The sequence below is a fragment of the Haliotis rufescens genome, unplaced genomic scaffold, assembly GCF_023055435.1.
Source record: "Haliotis rufescens isolate VD_foot unplaced genomic scaffold, xgHalRufe1.0.p SCAF_14, whole genome shotgun sequence".
Taxonomy (NCBI): Eukaryota; Metazoa; Mollusca; class Gastropoda; order Lepetellida; family Haliotidae; genus Haliotis; species Haliotis rufescens.
Genome location: NW_025963824.1, coordinates 4,738,171 through 4,755,243, shown reverse-complemented (window position 1 = coordinate 4,755,243; position 17,073 = coordinate 4,738,171). Strand labels below are relative to the sequence as shown.

The 17,073-nt window shown below is 39.7% G+C and overlaps 1 protein-coding gene across 2 annotated transcripts in view; it reads right to left on the bottom strand.

Annotated features, from left to right (window-relative positions):
* Positions 1 to 17,073, bottom strand: part of LOC124111859 — a 53,577-nt gene that overhangs the window by 11,879 nt on the left and 24,625 nt on the right. The window contains exons 3-5 of one of the 2 annotated variants that reach the window (XM_048395685.1): positions 12,031 to 12,188; positions 11,539 to 11,729; positions 10,855 to 10,962 (exon numbers count right to left, since the gene is read on the bottom strand). In XM_048395685.1, coding sequence (XP_048251642.1) covers positions 10,913 to 10,962; positions 11,539 to 11,729; positions 12,031 to 12,188 — 399 coding nt within the window. In that variant the 3' untranslated portion in view covers positions 10,855 to 10,912. Of the gene's footprint in view, positions 1 to 10,854; positions 10,963 to 11,538; positions 11,730 to 12,030; positions 12,189 to 17,073 lie in introns of those variants that run through there. The other variant, XM_048395686.1, reaches the window with a different exon arrangement.

The window sequence follows — 17,073 nt, the reverse complement described above, 5'->3', positions numbered from 1 at the left end:
TGCACAGAGTATCCGTCTTACCTTTATGGCAGGTGCAAGACGTCCCCTGTATCTATGCACAGAGTATCTGTCTAACCTTTATGGCAGGTGCAAGACGTCCCCTGTATCTATGCACAGAGTATCTGTCTTACCTTTATGGCAGGTGCAAGACGTCCCCTGTATCTATGCACAGAGTATCTGTCTAACCTTTATGGCAGGTGCAAGGCGTCCCCTGTATCTATGCACAGAGTATCTGTCTTACCTTTATGGCAGGTGCAAGACGTCCCCTGTATCTATGTACAGAGTATCTGTCTTACCTTTATGGCAGGTGCAAGACATCCCCTGTATCTATGCACAGAGTATCTGTCTTACCTTTATGGCAGGTGCAAGACGTCCCCTGTATTTATGCACAGAGTATCTGTCTTACCTTTATTGCAGGTGCAAGACGTCCCCTGTATTTATGTACAGACTATATGTCTTACCTTTATGGCAGGTGCAAGACGTCCCCTCTACCTATGCACAGAGTATCTGTCTTACCTTTATGGCAGGTGCAAGACGTCCCCGGATTCAGGGAAGAGACTGCAGTAACCAGACAGAGTATCAGTACAACGGCGACCATCTTGCAGGGAGTTGTGTGACAACATGGCCGGCGGTGGCTTTATATACACTGCTATATCTGTCCTGCATGTGCATCTGTTGCATGTTTGATGATAGCTGACTCTACGATCACAGCACATACAATGTCAAACACTCTCACGGTGACAAGTTTGTAACAATTGTTTGGAAGGTGTTGCCCAGTGTCGGTTGAATAGATTACATCCTGCTAGAAATATCATGTCCCGATCTGCTGATTGCTTTTGACAAGTTCTTGTTAGAACGTTTATGTTATCTGCGTTTGGAATCAGATATACCTGATGATATTCTATCACTGGATTCAAAATGGAATAAACACATACGGCACCAGAAACTGAGCGGAGGACGAATACAATTGTCTGTCAATTGTGGTCAAGCAGTGAACTTGTCTTAAATATACCTAGATATCTAGTCGCCATAGTTTTACTGAGACAAGTCACCCATTATCCCCCGTCCAAAACAAAAGGAAAAAAGGGCTCAGTCTATTCTACCGTATGTTTCGTTTCTGGAGCATAACTCATAAACCGTTCAACATTTCTTCATGCACTGTTGCATACACACTAGTGCCGTTTCCTATTCAGGATGTATTGAGTATTAAGGTTTTGTTGTTGTTTTGTTGTTGTTTTGTTGTTTTGGGGGATGTTATTAGTTCATGTAGTTTAGTATATGACTATATTTGGTGACTTTATGCATTTTGTGGTTTGTTTGATGTTTAACGCCGCATTTAGCAACGCCTAACTGTTGCATGGCATAACATCAACCCCCAAGTCTGGTTTTCCAAGCGTCAGCACATACCTTTTGACGGAATTTATCGAGATAAAACCGAATTTCATTGGTTCGAATCCACATGTTTGTTTGTTTGTTTGTTGTTCAACGCCGCACTCAGCAATATTCGAGCTATATGGCGGCGGTCTGTAAATAATAGAGTCTGGACCAGACAATGCAGTGATTGACATCATGAGCACTTTGGAGACTTTGGTAACGATGGCATGCATCAACAAAGTCAGCGAGCCTGAACACCCGATCCCCTTAGTCGCATTTTACCGTTGTACGTCTATTTCAAAGGGCATGTGTTATCGATGACTTCGTCTTCTTGAGCAACAGTGCACCTAATTACCAGGTATTTACTCGCTATGCTTCTGCACTGAGACAGATGACATGATACTTTCTTGTCGTGTTATCGAACCCGGATTTGATTGTGGTCAATCATTGAACGTTGACTTAACAATGTTCTTTACAATAAATCAGTGTGATTAGAAGTGCAAATATTTTATTTTATACCTCCAAATATAGTCTTATACTATACTACATAAGCTAAAAAAACCAACCAAGAAATCAAACACCCACGCATACCTGGTGTACATGCAATGGTGCATGAAGCAATGTTGAGCGGTTTATGAGTTATGCTCCAGTAAGGAAGCATAAGTGAGAAAAGACGGATCCCTTTCTGTTTCCCTTTTTCTTCAGGACGGAGAACAATGACTGACTTGTCTCAGTAAAACTGTAGCGACTAGATATCCAGGGCCACCAGATAGCAGCAGTGCCACCGAACACCTCTCCTGTTAGCTGAGAGAGAATATTTAACATGATGTTGTTCAGGGCTTTACCCATGATCAGCCACGTGTCATGAGCGAGGTGTAAACAGAGTACATAAATACATTTTAACAATGCAAACAACCCAACATGTTCGGTGAATGGTGACATGTTAACCGATATTCGATGATTTGACTCAACATCACTCACACGTCTACTCCTTGACACGCTGGTTGAGACCTTTCAAAGTAAAGGATTGACCTCTTGATTTTCTGAATTATCCGTAAGATGTTGAAAAAAAATGAAGGTGCCTGCCACAAAAATTACATTGTTGCAAATTGTTTTTCTTTAGAAAAATCATGTTCATAGTTGTAAATAAAGATATCTATTCCCAATACAAAGCCCCTTATCCCCAACCCATGATCGTATTCCAACTGCGCGGATCGAGACTTGATTATTTACAGACCGCCGTCATACAGCTGGAATACTGTTGAGTGCGGCGTTAAACAACGAACAAACAACAAGTTCGAGATCGAGAAATCACGAATCGAGAATCTCATTAGCAAAAACGTAAAACCACGCAGCTGTAACGGTTCAACAAGTCGGGTTGTTGATGATGATGCTCGCGGATCACATGTGGTGTTTCATTGTCAGCAAGCAGCACATGTTACAAAGCATTGTAGAGGGTTGATAGGGTTTTCCAAACGACAGGTATACCGGATTTTATCACCAATGGTCAGCTGGTAGGGTTTAGCTCGTGAGTTCACCGATTGTCAAGCTCGGTGTTTCACTCAGTATAACATGGACTGTTAAATCGTTCACACTTCAATGAACTAATCCAATCTGATGTTCAATCTTCCAATGAACACATCCATGAATTCTGTTCAAGAGTTAGGGACATGATTATTGTAAATTCAAGTAATGATAAGAACTTTAAGAACCAAATGTTTGATCGCCGATGGTTGTCATAAGGTCATTGTTCATAAAGTCTTATTAGGAATAGAGTGGACGTATGGCCGAATTATCTCTTTGCAATAATGTACGTATTGTTAGAGTGCAAACCATTTCAATACTTTTATTTAGAATAGTGCAAACCATTTCAATAATTTTGAAACAATTTCAATACTTTTAATTATAACTACATTTATCTTAAATACCTTATTGGTTCAATATGTTTCCAAGTGCACCGTAATTCTATCCCCTTTGTCTGTTTAATATATTTAGCAAACATTTTGGCGTATCCCCTCTTATCATAAACCCCCCTCCGGCAGGACCCTTAATCTCCAGCGCTATCTATAAATGTCAATTAACACCTCCTTACGTCCCCGGATCTTACGTATATACATACACGTGTGTCAATGACCTTGCCCCACGTTTTGTAATACCTCTATCTATAAAAAACTGACAGACATGGTCAGTCAGCGAGACAGCCAGAAGATCGACTCGTGTAAGTGACAGAGCGACTCTCCCCATCCGGGAACATTGGCCACTCGGTCCCGGTGTGCGTTCTGTCACATTATTACAACATGTACCTTTTCGACCTATTCCACCCCTCATCAATAAACATAGCTCCTGTCGTCTAAAGCTTCACACCGCCTCCTTGGTCTAATGGAAGAGCGTCCGCCTGGAGAGCGGAAGGTGCGAGGTTCGATCCCCTACCGCGTCATTACCAAAAGACGTTAAAAGATAGTACTTGTTGTTACCCTGTCTGGCGCTTGGCATTAAGGGTGAGTGAGTGAGTGAGTTAAAGCTTTACGGCACATCGGCAATATTTCAGCCATATCGTGACGAGAAATTTCATTTATGAATACATATGTTTTAACTAAATTAAAACCTGTCATCGATGGACAGTAAAATTACTAGAATATCACAGATTAATATTTAAAACTAGCATACAACTATAAAAGATATCACTATATATAACGGTACAATATATGGCATTAAGGGGCTAAAACAAGGACTGGTCGGCTCGGAGTCAGTATACTGTGTCTGAGTGGGGTATTCATGTTAAACTGTGGCATGGTTTCTCAGTGAGCTAGCACTATAAATCGGCATCAGTCTGGACTAGTACAAGCAGCCACACAAACACACACAAGTACATGCACGTCGCTGTATAAGTGCAATAATCTTGGACGCAACGTTAAACCCCATTTCACCTCAACTCACCTAAAGCTTCACCCCTGAGTTTTGTCTTCCGTCTCCACCCTGAGCTACCATCCGAGGGCCGAAACCAACGCCCTTGGAGAGAATGTAAACTTGCCTGTTGTGCTGTATAAGTAATGAACGCCCATACCACAAAATCTGTTCACCTGCTGAACACAGTTTTGCGAGAAATCTCGATTCATCATCGGTGTTGAGGTTATCCATGACGACTTCGGCACCACTGAAGTCAAAGATGAAGTCAGGTCAGAACAATGTCACATAATGAATGATCAACGAGCTCCAATTGCAGTTACTGCTTCCCTAAAACGATTCCTGACCGTTTGGCTGGAGATTCTGTGCATATCTACAGAAGAAGAAGATGGAGGCAGTCAGATAACGGTTAAGTGGGTGGAGCGGTCATCGGCAGTCGTGGTCACCCATGGTCTTCCAGATGGAAGCATTCATGGGATGGGCCTTACGTCTGGCGTATTGAATGTGTCATTTGCGGAATGCTCCCTTAAACGCTCACAAATGTTACTCACTCTCCAGAGAAAACTGTATCGAGAAAAACAGTAGCTATTATTGCTAAAAATATCACATATGTTAAATTGAGTCTGCACTTCCCTTACAACTGATACAGAAACTCGTTCTGGGTTATTAATGAGAGATTATATTGTTTATATATCTTAAATGTGTACAACTGTGTGGTGACGAAAGCTCTGACGAGACGAGTATTACATTCATGTTTTTTTCTTGCAAAATCTGGACTTCGTGCTTCTGGTCAACAGTTACTTTTTCGAATCTGCTTTTTCCTTACACATGATCATTTGTCTTATTAATATTGTCTTATTAAATACACACATTATTTTATTCTTGTGAGCGTGTTTCAGGTCGCATAATAACTTCCATCACTGCATTTGTTGCCCACGCTGTCAACAGGAGAAAGAACGAGCGTTGTCATATTTCTTTGTATGAATGAAGTATATTATAATGTGTATCAATGGAATGAAATCATGCACAATTTAATAAAACATCTCAAGACACACGCATAGATTTTGTGGTTTGGGGCACGATTTGAATGGGACACACACTCGCAAGCATGAACCCAGGCAGGCCCGCTTGCACACGCGAATAAAATGTTAGAATTATACAAAAAACACCCCAACTTGAACATATGGATGACACGACACTCACACATATGATTGACGAATGTATAAAAATGGCATGAAATCATAGAATTATAATCAAATTGATTATAAACACACACACGCGTTCAAACACAAACACACAAAAGCGCACACACACAAGCGCACACACAAGCACACACACACAAGCACACACACACACACAATGGACCAACACAACACATCTGATCGAACGACATATAATGCGACAGAGGCTACGCACACTTTTTCCCCCAGACGTAACAAGGGATGCGGTAACAAATCAATATGCTCGGTAAACCAAACAATGCGCTGCAGTGGAATATATTTTACAGAGTTTGTGATTTTGTCTTGGTTTCGTACCCATGTCAACAGGAAACGTGCAGCGTTTGTCGTCTCATATCTCACCAGACCCGTGAAGATTCGGGGGAGAATGGGTCTTCAGCAGCCCATGCTTGCTGCAAAAGGCGACTATGATTGTTGTAAGCGGCGACTAACGGAATCAGGTGGTCAGGCTCGCTGACTTGGTTGATGCATGTCATCGTGCCCCAAACGCACTGAATGACAGGATAGAGTAACAGCTAGTTGTTGATGTATGGACAGTAGATGTGCCTTCTCGTCAATCCTAACATCATATACTACTCTGTAAACCTAACAATGCTCAAGACGACACAAGCTTTACTGTTTGATACGATGCATATGGTCTAAGGGAAGTAATTCTACATTCTCACCGGAAGAGCGCCCGCCATGTCAACTGACGAGCGTGTTTTGTGATAACGTTTGGCGCTACATTGTAAGGACGGACGTCCCTCCATGTTGAATTCGAGCGGTTTCTCAACCAGCTGTCTCATCTCCTATTGTTGTCCTCTTTATATCCTCATTGAAGGGGTCAGTTCTCTACAGATGCCAAAGTTATACTTCGTACCGATGAAATGTCTTGCATCCGTTCTTCAGTGTCTTGTTTAAACATCTTAGGTATCGCTTTGCTAAACTATTGCGTGGAAACTACCCCATTGGTAGTTGTAAAAGGTGACCGAATTGGGCAACCTGTTTGCCGTGGGTTGCGCCCCTGTGGAAGGGAGTCTGGTGGTTGATGGCGCTGAAGCCGACAATAGCTTTCCCAACGTATCACGTGCACTTTACTTTGCCTGGAAGGGTGGGCCCGGCCTGATCAACTGGCTGGTTATGCCAAACCCTGTGCATCATTTTTGTCTCGCACAAGTTTATCTGAATGGTTTTGTTTCAGTCTTGACCAAAAGATGCTGACACAAAGCATTTGATATTGCCTGAAGACAGGACAGCAAGTCTGAAAAAATAATGAATTCCTTACTTTAAGACTTTATATATTCGAGAGGTGTTAAAATGGCCTTTGATTTGAGTTGACTGTTCAGGTGAAAAGATCTGAGGAGATTCCGTTTTCACACATGTCAAGTCTGTTTGACAGTTAACTGACGATCTGGTTACTGGGGAATTTGATACTTTAGTGGTTGTTTCAGAAGATGTTCTGGTGATGGAAACATCTTTTGCGTCTGAGTTGTGAACAGTTTTTTTGGCATCGGCAAAACTAATAATTCTGGTGAATTTTATTTTGTTCTTTTTCCATTTGCTGTTTCCAGATTGGACAGGTTTTGGAGAAAGATGATTGATCACCTGAGCAATTTGTCCATTTATTTGGTATTGGTGTTACAATCTTCTGTTACATGCGTAGTTTCACCACAGTGAGCACATGTAACAGACAATGTGCAAGTATTCACACCATGTCCATACTTCTGGCATTTGAAGCACCTCAAAGGATTAGGAATTTAGATGTCAACATTAAGATTGCAGGTACATGCTTTGATTGATTTGGGGGCGAGAAATGAGGAGAGATATGTGTTGGTTTGAACAGTCTCATTGTGTTTGCGTATTGTGAATCTTTTGACATGTGTCACTCTTTGAACCCTCATTACAGAAACAATATCAAGCTCATTCATATCAGCAAGTAAGCGGTCTCTTACAATACCTTTGCTACGGGGAGAGACCTGAACCGGGACTCCAACAGATGTTGACAACAGGTGGGCTGCTTGGTGTTTTCTATACCATTCGAGTAATAGAGATCCTGAGAGCAAGCGTTTAATGTGTTTAATTTCTCCTGCAATGCCATATACGGAAATTACAAACGGGTTGAGTGGGAGAGGAGTCTTATCAAGAGTCTCAACAACCAGGAAACCTGGCCAATACTCACTTGATTTGGGAAATCGAAGGATGAATTTGTTTTTGGCTGAAGGAGAGCACCATTTTGGTTTCCCTGAAACAATTGGAGGTTGAAAAATGAAATGAGAGTGACGTAATCTGGACATGTTTTAACCAATCGCCTGTCACATTCTGTGACTTAGCCATGTTTCGTAAAGTAGAAAGGCCATGCTATTTGTTTGAGCAACCAACCTCCTCGGTAACCTTTGTGCGACTGTTTTAAACGTGTTCAAAAATTCACGGCGACCATGGCGTCCATGGCAATGTCTGACCCCCTGTGTCCCACCTGGGAACGACCAAGGCAACCATTCTGCCTCCTTTGGGCCTCCATCGACGACCTGGCAAACTTAATGGTCCCACACGAAAGGCACAGAGGTCGCCGTCCTGTGTTAACGCCCAATTACTCACCAACTCACTATTTGTAGTTTATATTGGAATCGATGCAAACTAAAATATTAATTTAACTTAAATATAACCAAGGCTTAACGTTTCAAATAAACACCACTTAACAACTGGTGTTCAACATGTGCAACTTCTCACAAATTATATTCCCATAAAACATACCAGCCTCCTCGCAGTAACCTATGATATGCGATAGTTAGTCACGATTTAACAGCTGACTGTTGCTTTGAATTGATGGCATAAAGAAACACGAAAATGGCGTCAAATGTCCCTGCCATGGGGCACATTGGAATTTTGTTTGTTCATACAGTAGTAAACATACACGGAAGAAAGGGAGGGTTACTCCAGGAAAAAAACTGTTATCAATGTTTTAACTCAGTCTTGACAAGGACACTGGAACCTTTTGTAATTGGCCTTATTAATAATAACCGTTATGTTTTTCATCCCTTTTAAGTTCATATCAATTACTGCGACAGCTGAAACACAAAGAAAAGGGATGTATACATGCATTTGATTATGTAACACCAAACTAAATTTATTTCTATTGCTTCAACCACTGAAACAAAGGGAAAGGACCATTTTTATGCAACTGCTTAAAATATATATCAATTATTTTTTTTTATATACAATTAGTTTACAGTGCGATGTTCTCTTTCGAGTCAATGACTTTAGACGGTCATTAACTGGATTTAACCTACCACATTAATCAAAAATATGTTAGAAATAATATATATGCTTTTTCCAGCATATGGTGCAAGACAATAGCAACATGTCCCTTTCAGCCAGTGACAGGTTTTACATGAATGTGAAGTCTTACCGCAGTCCCGTAGTAGGAGTCCACAAATCGAGAATTAATACCTACCCCATTCATCACATGTTCCTGTTTTCCTGTTGCATGTCGTACATCCACTTGAACACTTCTTACAATCAGTCCCGTAGTAGGAGTCCTCACATCCAGAATAGCAGGAGGAGCCCAGCTGACAATATGCTCCATCACACCCACCTGGACATGCTGTACAGGTACCTCGTGGGTTGTAACACGGCTTGCCACACCCCGGGCCTTGATACCCTGGGACACATCCCTCAATGCATTCATCATTGCAATAATCACTACACAATATTTAGCCCACTGCGGGGAAGTAGGCTGGTTCGCGCGCCACTTGTAAATTGTGGTTTCTTTTACCATCCCCCATATACTTTATACAAATTCCTTTGTCAAGGGTTAAATATCTCAATTAAATCCAACATAACATAACAATTTCAGTAGTCTGTTTCATACAGTTTCATGGATAATACGTCGTATATTTAAAAGACGGTTATATGATCCAGAAATAAACTTTTCAACATGAAAGCAACCTACATTTGGGTTAAGTCCTTCTTGTTGCCAAGGAATCGTCAAAAGGCACCAGTTCGACATGTTTTTGATACATGTGCAAAGGTTCATAAGACGATAGCAAAACGGTTTCTGATTCATGCTTCGTAACGAATGCTTCACGTTTTTTATTCTAAGTCGTTTTGGCCCACGCATATATGTTTAAAAGTAAGTGAGTGGGTTAAAATTTTACATCGCATCGTCAATATTGCAGCCATATCGCCTAAGTTGTGTAATTCTTGTGATGAAAGATTCACCGTAAAAGAATATTTACAAACAGCATCTAAAAAACCTATATTCGCGTGTAAGCGGGCATTTCATCTTTAGCAACTTGAAAGACATTGATCTGTATCATAAGTTTTAAATACATGTTTAACTAATTTGTGTGTATTTTAATGTTGCTAGATCCTTGAAGATTATTGAAGGCTCTGTCCAGGGGGTTAAAGTACCGTAAAATGATTGTTCCCCTGTGTGACATGTAATTCTATCATAATCCATGTAACTATCATCAACCCGTGGTTTAAGCCAACTCATTCTTAAGTATTTGTGAAATATTGCTAGTATTGTGTACAGTCACTAGTAGCTAAATCGATGACGTAAATCCTGCTGGGGTATCGTGCAGGAAGCAGAGGCACCGTACATCCTAGGTGGACTAGCTTTGGTTGCTGGTGGCTTACAGCCCGTGCTTTAAACAGTTGTAAATAATATTATTATGCCAGAATTCAGCGCATACTCAAAATCTGCAGAAAACATCTTGGGGGGGGGGGGGGGGGGGGAGAGAATGTCATTGAGGGGAGAGTTGGTCTGGGACGACTAGTTCCCCTTGACCAACCACAATACACCTGTTGATGTCTGTGATGTCTTGGCTGCATGAGGTTGTTGTCAGCTGTCGTCACACGATGCTGCTTATAGAACTATAGCTTGCTTTGTTTTCTCTAGGGATGCCCACCTCAGTCAGCTTACCAAGTTGCCTTGCTTATATGCTTTCATTTTCTGTCATATGTTCGAGTGAAGTATTACGGTGTAAACAAACTGTTGGAGTATGTACAGCGCCATATTTTGTTTGGTGATTCCGTAATTCAGATCGATAACCCACTCAAAACATTGGACTCAAACCAATGCTGCTTCACTCAGTATATTTGCTAACACCAAGAGTTTTATTTAGTCATGGTAGAATGGAGATAAAGGTACTGTGTTTTCAATGTAGAGCTAGGTTACCTAAATTCAGTTTAGCGCGGTTAAATCTACAAGTAACCTAGCTCTACGTTGAAAACACAGTATGTTTATCTCCTAATTGAGGAATGAGTTGGTCTGGTTCAGCTTAACCCCACCATAACGCACCTACACTTCTACTGTTGCTGATGAAATATCAGTCGTTTGAAAATATAAAGTATTCAGTTTTCCTTTGACGCTGGATTTATTCAAGGTTCTTACAATACATTGAACACGTCTTCTTTTACTGTCCAAGCTTCACGAGAACCGCCATGCCGTCAGCATACTCGAAATCTGAAGTACAAATTATATGCTCAGTCTTCAGGAGGAAGGAAACATAGACGCAGCCTTCACTCCGATTGAAGATCCGGATTAAAATTATCTTACCCATGCTTGCCGTAAGAAGCGACTATGCTTGCCGTAAGGGGAGACTAACGAGATCAGGCCGTTAGGCTTGTTGACTTGGTTGATGTATGTCATCGTATCCCACATGCTTAGATCGATGCTCATGATGTCATTCACTGGATCGACTGGTCCAGACACTTTATTATTTACAATCGATTATTTACAGACCGCCGTTATATACCTAGAATATTGCTGTGCAGCGTTAAACAACAAACACTCAGGTTACAATTAATGCCGTCAAACTTACTTGATTACACATGAAGATACGGCTTAAGATTGGTCAACAGCAACCTATGTTGTCGTAAAAGGCGATTAATGAATCGAGTGGTCAGGCTGGATGATTTTTTTTAAGCATATCGTAGTATCCCATCCATGTAGATCGATATTAATGTCAATCACTGGATTGTCTGGTCCAGATTATTTACAAACCTGCTTCATGTAATTAGAACTTAAGACGATGCTCACTGTGTAATTTGCTGTCTGTTTTGGCTGCCGTGGACTTTATGGAATAGATGATCTTCGGAAACCTAGTTGTTTTATCCCATGCACATCCCATGATGCCCTGATTGTTGTCAATGATGTCCATCCAAAAGTAGTCGCCAGCGCAGCCGTTATAGATAGAACTCATGAAGAAACGCCTGTTGAGGACTTGATGACTGTTTAATAAATACAAGAGCTTCGGAAACCCGAATTTTGAAACGAACAAATCAAAGCCCTTTACAACTTACTTATACTCTATCTCTTACTCTCCTTAGAAGAAGCAATTCATTATAATGACAAATCATTGTATGTACATTCTTCTATTCCATACTAAGCTTCATACAATAAAAATAAATCAAAGCTATTTCCGAGTTCCACTACTGGAAGCAATTCATTCAAATCACAAATCAATGTACCTGCATTCCTCCCATCCATCCTAAGCTTCAACCAGCACATCAGCATCTGAAGTGGCCTTACCCTGCAATACTAAAGATGTTTGATGGGGCTGTCTTAAGATCCGACCACGTGGAGTTGATGACTCGGGATCGGGAGAACCAGCTGGTCTTGGTGGAGCCTATACCGTTGAAAAGAATGTAGGCTTTTTTCTGGCTGTCTTTCAGCAGCAACACCTTTACCTATAATGAGTGAGATTCACCTGTTAACATTCTTAGTTTTATAGCTCATAAGATTTGAATATACAATGACAAAGTCTTTGATGCTGTCATCTTACAATGTATCTAGCAAGCTAACCTCTTCGAACTGAACTTGTTAATAAATGCTGTTTTAGTTTCTGTTTTGACAAAATAAAAAATATCGAAAAATAATAATAGTCATACATGATGGGAAACAACAACAAATTTGTCTCGCTCCCGTTCACAAAGGTCGTTGATGACACATGAGTTTATAATCCGCCATAGTGTCAGATGAGCCGGGCATTATAGACAATGGCAATTTATAGGAGGCTGCTCATCACACTAGTCTGTCGTTCTGCATTGGAGTTTCCAATGTAAAAGGAAGAGGGTAAAACACATAAAGTATTGAGGGGCCAATGAACAAGATAATTTCTATTCACAGCAATAGTGCACACACCATTGACTGCAATTACATGTATTTGACTTTTGGAATTATCACAGTATTCTGCCTCATCGTCATTAATTCGATGGAGTAAGATAACGTTCAGCAGTAAAACAACCGTTAACATTCACCTGATTAACATCAAGACAACATCTACTATGGGGATACACTCACAACAGCGATACCTCAATTTCAGAAGCATTCAAGTAAGTAAGTTAAAAGTTTATATTTCAGCCCTATCGTGACTATCCAAGCAAATATAATAAATACATTGAAACTTATATAAAAAACTGCTAATGAAGGACAGTACAATAACTAGACTTAGAAAATACATAAAAAGATTTTAAAAACTCGTATGATATAGAGTTACGTCCCTTTGGAGAACACCCCCAACATTCCTATTATCTCCGAGAATTTGCTTTAAATATCAAAATCAAGGCAATCTGGCAACCTGAAAAGGGCATTTGTAATGTGTGAACACTCTGTGGATACGTTATGAACAAAACATGGAGGATCTAGCAACATACAGAGCTAGAATCGGAACCTTTTGTCATCCACCCGGGACCCGCCAAGTCAGCCACGTTGATAGGTACACGCCATACACAACATATCATGATAACTCAGATATGCCGTATCGCATTATTATATGCACTTTGCTGCTGACTGCGCACCTTTCGTTGTCCGCATTACTGATCAGTAATCAATATGTATTTTTAAATCTGATATTTGATCACTTTACGGCGAAAGAAACTACATTCTTTTGTGTCTCATGTGACGTCAGCAACCCGAGTTGTGACCTAGTTTTGTCACCGAATCTTGCCTCACCTGCACGTGAAAAGTGTTTCCTTGGGGGTATCGCGATTCCCGTGGGAGTCATTACACAACTCCTACTGTGCTCTAAGGATGTAGAGACAAATCCAGGCCCAATAACTCTCCAAGAAGTACAGGAGAAAATACTGGCAGAAATAGGGAGCATGAAATCTGAGATACGAAACGTCAAAGCAGATTTAAGCACACAAATTTTAGAACTAAAGAACGACATCCACACTATCAGTTCTAAATGTGAAAAACTGGAGGAATCTGTTACAGAATTACATTGTGATCTAAACACTATGAAACAGAACCATAATATAATGTATGATGACATTGATGCACTTTCAGGCAAGGTGGATACTGTGTTTGATCAGATGTCAAAAATTGATATCGAACTAGATAGACTTGAGTCCTATAGCAGACGATATAATATCATCATCCAAGGAATACTGGAAGCTGCAGGCGATGAAAAATCAATGGCATGTAAAGATACTGTGTTATCTGTCCTCAATGGACATGCTTAATTCAAAACGTGGCAACCATTGGACATAATACGTGCGCACAGACTTGGCGTTAAACGTGTAAATGCAAATCGCCCTCGCCCAATGATTGCTAAGCTACATTCGTCTGACGACAAAGTTCGTACCTTGAAAGCGGACCCACTTTCAAGGAAGGGGGACTTGGAATTTCTAGTGACCTAACGTTACGCCAGCGTCAACAGTTTCAGGCACTCAAGGGAACCAACACTTTCGGGTATATCAAAGACGGTGGTTTGGTAACAAAAACCCGCACCGTGGAAACAACATCGACAACGTTTAACAGTTCAAACACGACACGAGAAAGCCGATCTTTTCATAGAAAACCGGATGGAAAAACAGTGTCACATGCTTCTATCAGCTAGGATATTGGCCGAGGCCCGGATAGTTTTTCACAAAATCCTAACACTTTCAACACCGGTGTTACGTTAAACGCTGATTGTCTGAGCGAACCATTCACCTTTCTAAGTTGGAATATTAATGGACTTAGAAGCAAAATTGATGATGCTGATTTTATATCATAACTACAACAATTGAAAATAGCATGTCTTGTGGAAACTTTTGTCGACTGTAGTTTTGATAATAACTGGTTAGTTGGTTATGGTATTTATTATAGTCCAGCAATAAAATTATCTGACTACGGACGGCTGTCAGGTGGTATTTGTGTATTTGTCCATCAATCCGTCAGTAAATTTGTAAGTTAATTAAATCAGATGAAGATAATCTCCTGTGCTTGAACATATCAAAAGTGTTACTTACAATTGACAAAAACGTAAACTTGCTATGTACATACATACCACCAGCTGGTTCGCCGTATTATAACCATGTGGTCTCAAACTGTAGTATTGAATCATCTTGAAGAGTTTATGTTAGATAATCAGTCGCAGCTTAAAGATTCTATCAGTGTAGTCTGTGGAGATATGAATGCTCGTAGTGGTCAACAAAACAATCCTCTAGTCGATATACAAAACGATTTTGTTCATTGTAAATGTTCATTGCCAGAAGATGAAACGAATGTGTTGGAGATCGGAAATCCCATGACACCATTATTAATAAATTTGGTCAGATGCTGCTAGATATGTTGTATACATTTCAGTTTTTCATTGTCAATGGGAGAGTGTAAGGGGATACCCTTGGAGAATTTACCTATTGTGGAAACCACGGTGCGAGCGTTAATGATTATTTTATATGTTCCCCCGATTTCTTCGATTATATTAAGATGTTGAATACTGGCGATCGTCTAGAATCTGATCATTTACCCTTGGAATTGACCTGTAAGTTCCTTCATATGAATCAAACACATACCAAATTAAAATATGAGGGTGTCACTTAGAAGAAACTAATATAGAATGACGAACTACAAGAAAGTATAACGTATTTTAAACAGTTACTTCTAGATAAACTTGATAATAATATTGAGAGGGCAATTGATGACTTTGTTGAAATTATGCTATCTTCAGCAGCTTGTGTGAGAAAAGAATTAAAACTGAACATGGATAAAACTAAAACTTTTAATATTGGATGTAGAATTGCAAGGTGTAACGCCCGCAAAGCACTACGAAGATTAGGGACAACCCGTACTAGTCTTGCGAAAGTAGGAATAAATATAAAAGTTGCTGTCGGAAATACAAATTCGATATGTTGACATTGACAAGACAAACTGAAAAAGTCTATTAACAACCTTTCTGCGTTCCGGAAACAAGTACGATCTCTTAAGAATAGATCTTCTGCTACAGATAACATAACAAAGTCGCAGTGGCTTAGTCATTTTAAGAAGGTTTTTTTCAAATGATGCAATATTCACTATGGCAACTGATGATATGCAAAATTATTTTAGTGAATGCTATACAGATGTTGATGAAGTTCTGCTAGATTCACCCATTGTTGAAAACGAAATATTAGATGCGATAAATCACCTCAAGAAGGGAAAAGCAGCTGGTCCTGATGATGTAGTTATCGAAATGTTGAAGTGTTCTAAGTTATGAAGTTATGCCTTTTCTTTGTAAATGTTTCAATAAGCTATTTGAAAATGGAGTTGTCCCCAGCAATTGGTCATGTTCTATAATAATCCCCCTGCATACAATATGAGACAGGAGTGACCAAGATAACTATAGAGGTATTTCATTAATGAGCATTTTAGGAAAAGTATTTACTACAATATTAAACAATAGAATTTCAAAATGGGTGACCATGCGTGATAAGATTCCTGAATTTCAAGCTGGTTTCAGAAAAAGTTATTCCACCGTAGATCATGTATTTACACTATATGCACTTATTCAAAAAACCTTGTCACGGCGTAAGCATTTACTGTATGTTGCATTTGTAGATTTTAAAAAAGCTTTTGATTCTGTCAATTGCTCTAAGCTATGGACATGTCTACGAAAAGCTGGTTTATAGAAAATGTTTACTATTCTAAAATCAATTTATTCTAATGTGAGATCATGTGTTCGTTGTGGGGATAATTTAACATATTTTTTTTATTGTCTTTTGGGCCATTTTCATTCACATGGTATCCAAATGTTTCCAGATTTGATAGAAATATTAATGTTACTTTTCGCAGATGATGTCATTCTAGTGTCAGATACTGTTGTTGGTCTTCAAAGGCAATTAAATATTTTAAGTACATACACGAAAGAATGGAAATTATCAATACCAATTTTATTGTATGGTTCTGAAGTATGGGGATTTCAACGTTCTTAATGTTTAGAGAAGGTTCACTTATTAGCATGTAAAAAGTTTCTCTGTGTCGGATCTTCTACACCAAATTGCATGGTTTATGGTGAATGTGGTAGCTACCCTTTATATATTAACTCTCAGATCAGATGTTTAAAATACTGGTTTAAAATTCTTCATATGCATGAACAACGTCTCCCCAAACTAGCTTATAACATGCTTCTACATTTAGATAACATAGGAAATAATACTTGGACATAAGAAATCTTTTAGTTTCGCATGGTTTTGGTCAGTCAGTTGGAAATGTAAATATGTTTCTTAATGAATTTCGGAATAGGTCTATAAATATGTTCTACCAAGAATGGCACTCCACTTTAGAGGATAGTTCACGTTATGAATATTACAAAACGTTCAAGACTTTACT